Source organism: Coregonus lavaretus (assembly GCF_964263955.1).
Source record: "Coregonus lavaretus genome assembly, chromosome: 8".
In the NCBI taxonomy this organism is placed as follows: Eukaryota; Metazoa; Chordata; class Actinopteri; order Salmoniformes; family Salmonidae; genus Coregonus; species Coregonus lavaretus.
Genome location: NC_139995.1, coordinates 49,230,869 through 49,242,401, shown reverse-complemented (window position 1 = coordinate 49,242,401; position 11,533 = coordinate 49,230,869). Strand labels below are relative to the sequence as shown.

General features: G+C 41.1%; 1 protein-coding gene across 1 annotated transcript; it reads left to right on the top strand.

The window, feature by feature from the left end:
• Positions 1-210: 210 nt before the first annotated feature.
• Positions 211-10,809, top strand: LOC311133708 (uncharacterized protein; the record flags this gene model as incomplete). The annotated part of the gene is made up of 2 exons (XM_084167246.1): positions 211-627; positions 10,396-10,809. The coding sequence occupies 2 exons, from the start codon at positions 211-213 to the stop codon at positions 10,807-10,809; spliced, it is 831 nt and encodes a 276-aa protein (XP_084023372.1).
• Positions 10,810-11,533: the final 724 nt, after the last annotated feature.

The window sequence follows — 11,533 nt, the reverse complement described above, 5'->3', positions numbered from 1 at the left end:
CACAAAGGAAAGAGTAACCAGATAGTAAAGAAGAAAAGTCAAACAAGACATCTGAAACTAGTGACAATTCTGTTTGGTTTCACATTCATTGTTATTTATAGTCTTCCTGGTATAAGTTTCTGTCCATTTGTTAAGTCCCAGAAACACATTACAGCTTTGAAACTAGAGCACCGAGTCTGTCAGATAAAATCCCAGAAACAGTTGCAGACAATGTCTAATGAAATCTATGCCAATTGTGAATTTGATAATGACAATGTTCGGACAACAGACAGGGTTGAGGATCTTTATACAAATAAAGAGACTATCAATTATCATGTCTCCAGCAGCAAGACAAAGGATGTCTCTCCAAAGAACAGACCACTGGCTACAAACCCAGGTACCGAGAGCTCAGAGAGGAGATCAACCAGAGCTGCTGCAGTGTGTCTGGGGCTGCTGTGTGTTCTCCTACTGGCTGGGATCGTAGGCCTGTTTGTCTACTATAATGGAGTGATGGGCAGTTTTGAAGAAAACATCTTAGTTTATAAAACCAACTCCTCAGCTGAAAAAGACCAGTTGGAAACCAAGTACAATGCCATGACTAAAGAGAGGAACCAACTCCAGGTTGAGAGAGACAATCTTCAAGCAAAGCTCTCGATGGTAGAACAACATTTACAACAGGGATGGATATATTACAAGTCCAGTTTGTACTTCATCTCTACTGAGATGAAAACCTGGGAGGGGAGCAGAGAGGACTGTCTGAGGAGAGGAGCAAATCTGGTGATCATAAACAGCAGAGAGGAACAGGTCTTTATCCATGGATTGAAAAAGGAGACGTTCTGGATTGGTCTGACTGACAGAGTTGAAGAGGGGATCTGGAAGTGGGTGGATGGCACAGCACTGACCACAGGGTACTGGTGGAGTGGGCAGCCTAATAAAAATAGCGTCATTGACGAGGATTGTGCTGCGCGATGGTCCGATCATTCTACCCCAGAAAAGGGCTGGCATGATGCACCGTGCATCGAACTGCACTTTTCGGTATGTGAGAATATTGCCTTCCTGTAACTGAACTGTAACCAACATAAGCCAATACAGAACATTATGGCTCTGTCACATTGATTTCCATTACAAAATACCAGTGATAATGTTTTCCTATTAATCAAGAATGATTTTATAAAAGTTTTATGCATTTGGTTTTACTGTATTCGATTTCTTGGAGAGACATCTTAATAATATTACTCTTTCAATAAAAAAATTGACACAAATTGAGTCTGGACATTTTTCTTATCTAAACAAATACGTCTGATTTCAACTTCCGTTGAGAGAATGCCAAGAGTGTGCAAAGCTGTCATCAAGGCAAAGGGTGGCTATTTGGAGAATCTCAAATATAAAATATATTTTGATTTGTTTAACACTTCTTTGGTTACTACATGATTCCAAATGTGTTATTTCATAGTTTTGATGTCTTCACTATTATTTTACAATGTAAAAACATTTACAAATAAAGAAAAACCCTTGAATATGTAGGTGTGTCCAAACTTTTGATTGATAGCGTATGGAAATGTGGTATTTCAGTTTTTTAATTTGTAATACATTTGCCTAAATTTCTAAAAAACAGATTTTGCTTTGTCATTATGGGGTATTGTGTGTAGATTGATGAGGGGAAAAATACATTTTAGTCAATTTTAGAATATGGCTGTAACGTAACAAAATGTGGAAAAAGTCATGGGGTCTGAATACTTTCCTATTGCACTGTATCTGTTAAAACATGTAATATTAATCTCTATGCAGATGATACTGTTATGTAAGCCATTGCCCCAACTGTCGACCAGGCATTGTTAGAGCTGCAATCTGACTTTGTTGCCTTACAAAATGTCCTGTTTGTTTTAAACTTGCACTTAATGTTGGCAAGACTAAATATTTGTTTTTTTCTAATTCTCACAAAAATATTTTAGATGGACTAAATATTTATTCATTGAGTGGTTCTCCCATCGATCGGGTTCCTGCCTATAAGTATCTGGGCTTTTGGATTGACAAAGATGTTTAATTGAAGAAACATAATGATGAGCTAGTTAAAAACCTAAGATTTAAATTGGGCTTCTTTTTTAGAAATGGATCTTGCCTTTCCTTAAACAACAGGAAGCATATTGTACTGTCAACCTTCCTGCCAGTTCTTGACTATGGGTGACACAATTTACCAGAATGCAGCAGCCACTACTATTAAACTTTTGGATGCCGTCTACAATAGCACCCTTCGCTTTATCACAGGTGACAGTTTTAATGCTCATCACTGCATCCTGTATCAAAAGGTTGGCTGGTCCTCATTAAAGTCCGTAGATCACTTCACTATTCCCTTTTTGTTTACAAAGCTCTACTACACAAGCTTCCGACTTACCTAACTTTGTTGTTGAATTATAAAAACATGAGTTACCAAACCCCTTCACAGGGTTGGTTAACTCTTGTGGTTCCTTGGATCTCCACCGAATTAGGTAAATCTGCTTTTAGTTTTAATGTGGCTCACTGCTGGAACAATTTGCAGAATTCATTACAATGATATGTTCTGGTGCCATACGGGCAGTTTAGGGTGTTAATTGAGGACATAGTAGCTAAGGAATGTAACTGATTTTCATAAATGTTATGTTTTCAAATTCTCGCAAACATATTTTAGATGGACTACATACTTATTCATTGAATGGTTCTCCCATGTATCGGGTTCCCAACCTATAAATATCTGGGCTTTTGGATTGACAAGGATTTAACATTTAAAAAACATACTGATGAGCTAGTTAAAAAGCTAAGATTTAAAGTGGGCTTCTTTTTTAGAAATGGATCTTGCCTTTCCTTAAACAGCAGGAAGCAGATTGTAATTGAGGACCTAGTAGCTAAGGAATGTAACTGATTTTCATAAATGTTGTGTTTTGTATTGATTGCTGTTTTGTTTTACATTGTATTGGTTGTTGTATTGTTGTGATCAGGGCACCCTTGGGAATGAGACCATGGTCTCAATGGGTTTTCCCTGAATAAATAAAGTATAATACAATTAGCAGAACACACATAACTAAAGTTATATTTAGCCTACCGCATATTATGTAGTCAGAAAAACATAAAAATATACAGATTTAAGATATCTTTGGTACATAATTGGTCTAGCCTATACTCCAAAATTAAACAAATTCAGAGTTAGCCTATGATTTGAGTGAATTTATATTTTATTCAGTCAGCAGGGGATCAAAAGTATTTGATCCCCTACTGATTTTGTATAGCTCAGAGCTAGCCTGCAGCGCTGACGAAGGAACCAGAGCCGTGAGGATTTCCAATATCTTGTCATTGGTTGCCAGCATCAATGTTGAACAGAGGTTCGCCAGGTGCCACCCATGCTCAGCATGCAGGTAGTGTAAGTTTTGCGCCAGCAGCATACCACCCTGCATCCCACTGCTGGCTTGCCTCTGAAGCTAAGCAGGGTTGGTCCCTGGTTGGGGGACCACATGCTTCTGGAACTGGTGTTGGATGGCCAGTAGGAGGCACTCTTTCCTCTGGTCTAAAGAAATATCCCAATACCCAGGGCAGTGATTGGGGACATCCCATGTAGGGATGATAACCTCGGTGTCCTGGCTAAATTCCCAATCTGGCCTCATTCCATCATGGCCAACTAATCATCTGTCACGAATTCAGCTGAGGCTGCCCCTCCTCCTTGCTCGGGCAGGCTTCGGCGTTCGTCGTCACGGGAGTACCAGCTGCCACCGATCTATGTTTCTGTGTTCTACTTGTTTTGTCTTTATTGTACACACCTAGTTCCCATTATGTTCATGATTCGTTCCCTATTTAACCCTCTGGCTCCCACTGTATTGGGTGCTTGTTTCTGTCAGGCGTCAGTGTGTAGCGGTAGGACGGAGTCAGGCGCAGGACACAGAGCTAGTAGACAACGTACTTTATTCGTGAAAATAAATGAACATAATCTCCACGCAGGGAGGACAAATAACGCTCACCAGTCGATGACACCAAACATAGAACAAACAAGCACACAACACAGCGGGAGCCAGAGGGTTAAATAGGGAACAAATCATGAACATAATGGGAACCAGGTGTGTACAATAAAGACAAAACAAGTAGAACACAGAAACATAGATCGGTGGCAGCTAGTACTCCGGTGATGACCAACGCCGAAGCCTGCCCGAGCAAGGAGGAGGGGCAGCCTCGGCTGAATTCGTGACATCATCACCAGCTTCCATTTGGCTCATTCATCCCACCTCCTCTCCCCTGTAACTATTCCCCAGGTCATCGCTGTAAATGAGAATGTGTTCTCCGTCAAAATACATTTCTTTATTTTTACTAGGCAAGTCAGTTAAGAACAAATTCTTACTTACAATGACGGACTAATTGTGCACCGCCCTATGGGACTCCCAATTACAGCCGGATTGTGATACAGCCTGGAATCGAACAAGGGTCTGTAGTGACACCTCCAGCACTGAGATGCAGTGCCTTAGACCGCTGTGCCACTCCGGAGCAGCGAGTGATAAAGGGAGAAAAAAACAAGGCAGTGTTAGTTCTAGTGATGACAACTGATGTTCCATTGATAATTATTTCATCGCTGAGTGTATATGTACTGTTAACAAGTGTCCATAATGCAATCAAAACAGAGATATCATGCAAGATTAAAGGGATGGAATATTTAGTGCATAGACTGAAGACCCCTTAAAAGCCATCATACACACCGCCTCTAGCAAGCGTAAACTCAACACTGTTCCCTTAAGTGAACTCAAACTTGTGGTACTGAGAGAGGAGAGATACTCTTGATATGCACGTTGGTCGCTTCTCCATAGCCTGTGAAGAGTAGGTGGACAAATGGATTCCTGAGCGGACTACACGCCGAAGTGTCCTGACAGCCGAGATGAACTGAATCCCTGCCATCGGACCATGATAAAGAAAGGCTGCCTTTGCCTTACTGAAATTTGAAATAGAAAATGCGTACATTGTTATACAACAGAAGACATCGTACAGGAAGCAGACAATAGCCTGCTGCAGAGCAGACAATAACCTGCTGCAGAGTGCATACAGTGAGGGAAAAAAGTATTTGATCCCCTGCTGATTTTGTACGTTTGCCCACTGACAAAGAAATGATCAGTCTATAATTTTAATGGTAGGTTTATTTGAACAGTGAGAGACAGAATAACAACAAAAAAATCCATAAAAACACATGTCAAAATTTTTTATAAATTAATCTGCATTTTAATGAGGGAAATAAGTATTTGACCCCCTCTCAATCAGAAATATTTCTGGCTCCCAGGTGTCTTTTATACAGGTAACGAGCTGAGATTAGGAGCACACTCTTAAAGGGAGTGCTCCTAATCAAGTTTGTTACCTGTATAAAAGACACCTGTCCACAGAAGCAATCAATCAATCAGATTCCAAACTCTCCGCCATGGCCGAGACCAAAGAGCTCTCCAAGGATGTCAGGGACAAGATTGTAGATCTACACAAGGCTGGAATGGGCTACAAGACCATCGCCAAGCAGCTTGGTGAAAAGGTGACAACAGTTGGTGCGATTATTCGCAAATGGAAGAAACACAAAAGAACAGTCAATCTCCCTCGGCCTGGGGCTCCATGCAAGATCTCACCTCGTTGAGTTGCAATGATCATGAGAACAGTGAGGAATCAGCCCAGAACTACACCGGAGGATCTTGTCAATGATCTCAAGGCAGCTGGGACCATAGTCACCAAGAAAACAATTGGTAACACACTATGCCGTGAAGAACTGAAATCCTGCAGCGCCCGCAAGGTCCCCTTGCTCAAGAAAGCACATATACAGGCCCGTCTGAAGTTTGCCAATGAACATCTGAATGATTCAGAGGAGAACTGGGTGAAAGTGTTGTGGTCAGATGAGACCAAAATCGAGCTCTTTGGCATCAACTCAACTTGCCGTGCTCGGAGGAGGAGGAATGCTGCCTATGACCCCAAGAACACCATCCCCACCGTCAAACATGGAGGTGGAAACATTATGCTTTGGGGGTGTTTTTCTGCAAAGGGGACAGGACAACTTCACAGCATCAAAGGGACGATGGACGGGGCCATGTACCGTCAAATCTTGGGTGAGAACCTCCTTCCCTCAGCCAGGGCATTGAAAATGGGTCGTGGATGGGTATTCCAGCATGACAATGACCCAAAACATACGGCCAAGGCAACAAAGGAGTGGCTCAAGAAGAAGCACATTAAGGTCCTGGAGTGGCCTAGCCAGTTTCCAGACCTTAATCCCATAGAAAAATCTGTGGAGGGAGCTGAAGGTTCGAGTTGCCAAACATCAGCCTCAAAACCTTAATGACTTGGAGAAGATCTGCAAAGAGTGGGACAAAATCCCTCCTGAGATGTGTGCAAACCTGGTGGCCAACTACAAGAAACATCTGACCTCTGTGATTGCCAACAAGGGTTTTGCCACCAAGTACTAAGTCATGTTTTGCAAAGGGGTCAAATACTTATTTCCCTCATTAAAATGCAAATCAATTCATAACATTTTTGTCATGAGTTTTTCTGGATTTTTTTGTTGTTATTCTGTCTCTCACTGTTCAAATAAACCTACCATTAAAATTATAGACTGATCATGTCTTTGTCAGTGGGGAAACGTACAAAATCAGCAGGAGGTCAAATACTTTTTTCCCTTACTGTATTTATCCATGGATTGAACAAGGAGACGTTCTGGTCTGACTGACAGAGATGAGGAGGGGATCTGGAAGTGGGTGGACGGCACAGCACTGACCACAGGGTACTGGTGGAGGGGACAGCCTGATAGTTATAATGACATAGAGGAGGATTGTTCTGCACGATTCTGTTCGAGGATTCTACCCCCCAGACAAGACTTGGCATGATGCACAGTGCAACAAATGTACATTTTGGATATGTGAGAAAATTGGCTACCTGTAACAGAACTGAAACCAAAATAAGCCAATACATTAAAGTATGGCTCTGTCACATTTAATTACAGTACAATATTACAGTACCAATGTTTATGTTTTCCTATACAATTAGTATTAATTTATTCAGTTTCATGTATTTGGTTTCACTGTATTCGATCTCTTAGATCTTAATCTTTCAATAAAAATAATAACATTCTACACAAATTGAGTCTGGACACTTTCCTTCTCTAAAGGACGTCTGATTTCAATTTGTTTTGACTGTACCATTCCGAAGACCATGATCCCTCTCTCCATTGGTAATCGCCAGCTACCCTGCATTTCAATGAAGGCCCTGGTACTTACTCAACATTCACCATGCGACACTGTGATTGTTACAGCTGATGGAGGATTCTTCTCCTAACGCTTATTAATAGGGGCAACAGCGAACACCTAAAGCATACCATCACCATCAGATGAATGGATTTTAATTGATAAGAGAAATGTTTTAATTACAACCGGCTGGTTGAGTAGATGATGTCCTCACAGCTTTGGTCATTTTTGGAGTTAACTTTGAACATTTTAGGGTGGGACACAGCTTGGTTTGGTTTGGTTTGGTTTGGAGGGCCTTTCAATTTTCCCAATTCACAGAATTTGCCAGCTCTAAAAACTCAAGCGTCATACAGATCCTTGGTTTTCATGTAATAACAATAATTTCAGGGGTGCTTATTTTTTTTCAGTTACACACTTGTCCAATGGAAATGTATTTCTTGCATATCCCAACTCCCCCTGAGACACCCGCAGGGAATGGGTTAAGTGCTTTGCTCAAGGGCACAGCAACAGATTTTTCACCTTGTCGGTTATGGGATTCAAACCGTCAACCTTTTGGTTACTGACCGAATGCTCTAACTTTGAGGTTACCTGCCACCCCCACTGAAGCCAAAGTTGTGTAAGTCAAACTTAAGGATACGCTGATGATAGTTAAAATGGATAAAGTGATATCAACAACAGAAATATAAACTAGATCAATGGAAAATACTGGTATAGAGAGAACTTACTTGGCCTACAATTCAGTTATTTTGCAGCTTTAAAAAAGTATGGAGGGAGCAAGACCATTATACAGCACATTAATTACAAGAGCACATGTATTAACAACATCTCAGTCCATTACTACAACAGAATACCATTTCTAAATATTCTAGCTCAGTAAATGTTCAGTTTCTTTATTTCAATTGAAGTGTTACAAAAAGTACAACATTATCAGAAAGCAAAGAGGAACCAAATATTAAAAGAGAACAGAGAAGAAAACACAAGACATTGGAAAAAAGTCCCTCTTCTGTGTCTAGACTATTTATCATCACAGCCAACCACACACACTGTTATTTATAGTCTTCTTGGTATGGCAGTTTCCTGTCCATTGGTGGTTAGTATGTTAAGTCCAATACATACTGTACCGCTCTGAAATTAAAGCAACGAGTCTATCAGATAAAGTGATAGACAGTGATAAAAAATGGCGATGTCTAATGAAATCTATGCCACTGCTACGTTTAATCATGCAAATGATCTGGCAGCAGACGGGGTTGAGGATCTTGATACCAATGAAGACACTATCAATTTTCATTACTTCATAAGCAAGATACAGTGGGGAAAAAATGAATTTAGTCAGCCACCAATTGTGCAAGTTCTCCCACTTAAAAAGATGAGAGAGGCCTGTAATTTTCATCATAGGTACATGTCAACTATGACAGACAAATTGAGAAAAAAAAATCCAGAAAATCACATTGTAGGATTTTTAATGAATTTATTTGCAAATTATGGTGGAAAATAAGTATTTGGTCAATAACAAAAGTTTCTCAATACTTTGTTATATACCCTTTGTTGGCAATGACACAGGTCAAACGTTTTCTGTAAGTCTTCACAAGGTTTTCACACACTGTTGCTGGTATTTTGGCCCATTCCTCCATGCAGATCTCCTCTAGAGCAGTGATGTTTTGGGGCTGTCACTGGGCAACACGGACTTTCAACTCCCTCCAAAGATTTTCTATGGGGTTGAGATCTGGAGACTGGCTAGGCCACTCCAGGACCTTGAAATGCTTCTTACGAAGCCACTCCTTCGTTGCCCGGGCGGTGTGTTTGGGATCATTGTCATGCTGAAAGACCCAGCCACGTTTCATCTTCAATGCCCTTGCTGATGGAAGGAGGTTTTCACTCAAAATCTTACGATACATGGCCCCATTCATTCTTTCCTTTACACGGATCAGTTGTCCTGGTCCCTTTGCAGAAAAACAGCCCCAAAGCATGATGTTTCCACCCCCATGCTTCACAGTAGGTATGGTGTTCTTTGGATGCAACTCAGCATTCTTTGTCCTCCAAACACGACAAGTTGAGTTTTTACCAAAAAGTTATATTTTGGTTTCATCTGACCATATGACATTCTCCCAATCCTCTTCTGGATCATCCAAATGCACTCTAGCAAACTTCAGACGGGCCTGGACATGTACTGACTATAGCAGGGGGACACGTCTGGCACTGCAGGATTTGAGTCCCTGGCGGCGTAGTGTGTTACTGATGGTAGGCTTTGTTACTTTGGTCCCAGCTCTCTGCAGGTCATTCACTAGGTCCCCCCGTGTGGTCCTGGGATTTTTGCTTACCGTTCTTGTGATCATTTTGACCCCACGGGGTGAGATCTTGCGTGGAGCCCCAGATCGAGGGAGATTATCAGTGGTCTTGTATGTCTTCCATTTCCTAATAATTGCTCCCACAGTTGATTTCTTCAAACCAAGCTGCTTACCTATTGCAGATTCAGTCTTCCCAGCCTGGTGCAGGTCTACAATTTTGTTTCTGGTGTCCTTTGACAGCTCTTTGGTCTTGGCCATAGTGGAGTTTGGAGTGTGACTGTTTGAGGTTGTGGACAGGTGTCTTTTATACTGATAACAAGTTCAAACAGGTGCCATTAATACAGGTAACGAGTGGAGGACAGAGGAGCCTCTTAAAGAAGAAGTTACAGGTCTGTGAGAGCCAGAAATCTTGCTTGTTTGTAGGTGACCAAATACTTATTTTCCACCATAATTTGCAAATAAATTCATAAAAATTCCTACAATGTGATTTTCTGGATTTTTTTTCCTCAATTTGTCTGTCATAGTTGACGTGTACCTATGATGAAAATTACAGGCCTCTCTCATCTTTTTAAGTGGGAGAACTTGCACAATTGGTGGCTGACTAAATACTTTTTTTCCCCACTGTAAAGGATGTCACCCCTAAGAGTAGACCACTGGCTACAAACCCAGGTACCGAGAGCTCAGAGAGGAGATCCACCAGGGATGCTGCAGTGTGTCTGGGGCTGCTGTGTGTTCTCCTACTGGCTGGGATCGTAGGCCTGTTTGTCTACTATAATGGAGTGATCGGCAGTTTTGAGGAGAACATCTTAGTTAATAAAACCAACTCCTCGGCTGATCAAGACCAATTCCAGACCAAGTACAATGCCATGACTAAAGAGAGGGACCAACTCCGGGTTGAGAGAGATCATCTCCAAGCAAAGTTCTCTGTGGTAGAACAACATGCACAACAGGGATGGAGGTATTACAAGTCCAGTTTGTACTTCATCTCTACTGAGATGAAAACCTGGGAGGGGAGCAGAGAGGACTGTGTGAGGAGAGGAGCAGATCTGGTGATCAATAACAGCAGAGAGGAACATGTATTTATCCATGGATTGAACAAGGAGACGTTCTGGATTGGTCTGACTGACAGAGTTGAAGAGGGGATCTGGAAGTGGGTGGATGGCACAGCAATGACCACAGGGTACTGGGGCAGGGGACAGCCTAATAGTCATAAGGGAATGGAGGAGGATTGTGCTGGGCGATGGTCCGATCTTTCTACCCCAAACACTGGTTGGCATGATGCACCATGCAACGAATTGCACTTTTGGATATGTGAGAAAATGGCCTACCTGTAACTGAACTGTAACCAAAATAGCCAATACAGCAAATGATGTCTCTGTCACATTTATTTCCAGTTTTCCTATTCATTTATAATGATTTTCTTAATTTTTTTCGTATTTGGTAACACTTACATGTCTCTTGTAGAGACATCTTAATAATCAAAATCTTTCAATAAATGTTTTCACACAAATTGAGTCTGGACACTTTTCTTTAAAAAAAAAAATGCTTCAAAAAAGTGATCTAGTAAGTAGTGGACATCTCCATTCTCAGCATACCCTCTCTTTACTACCCTCAGGAAGACTAATTCCAATACGTCTGATTTCAACTTTATTTTCTACAACAGAATATAGTTCCTCAATAGTCTAGTTCAGTAAATATTCAGTGTCTTTATTTCAAATGAAGTGTTACAAAAAGTACAAACACTATCACAAAGGAAAGAGGAAAGAGATATTAAAAGAAAGCTGAGAATAAAGATGTGAGATGTCACTTTAGTTTTGAGACCATTTTACAAGATGTGCACGTAAAACGTATTAACAGCCATATTCATAGTCTTCCTGGTAAGACAGCTGTGTGTTCAATGGTGGTTAGTAACACATACAGTATGTTAAGTCCCAGAAACATTCTACAGCTCTGAAATTAAAGCACAGAGTCTGTCAGATAAAATCACAGAAACAGTTGTAGACAATGGCAATGTCTAATGAAATCTATGCCAATGATGAGTTTGATAATGACAATGAT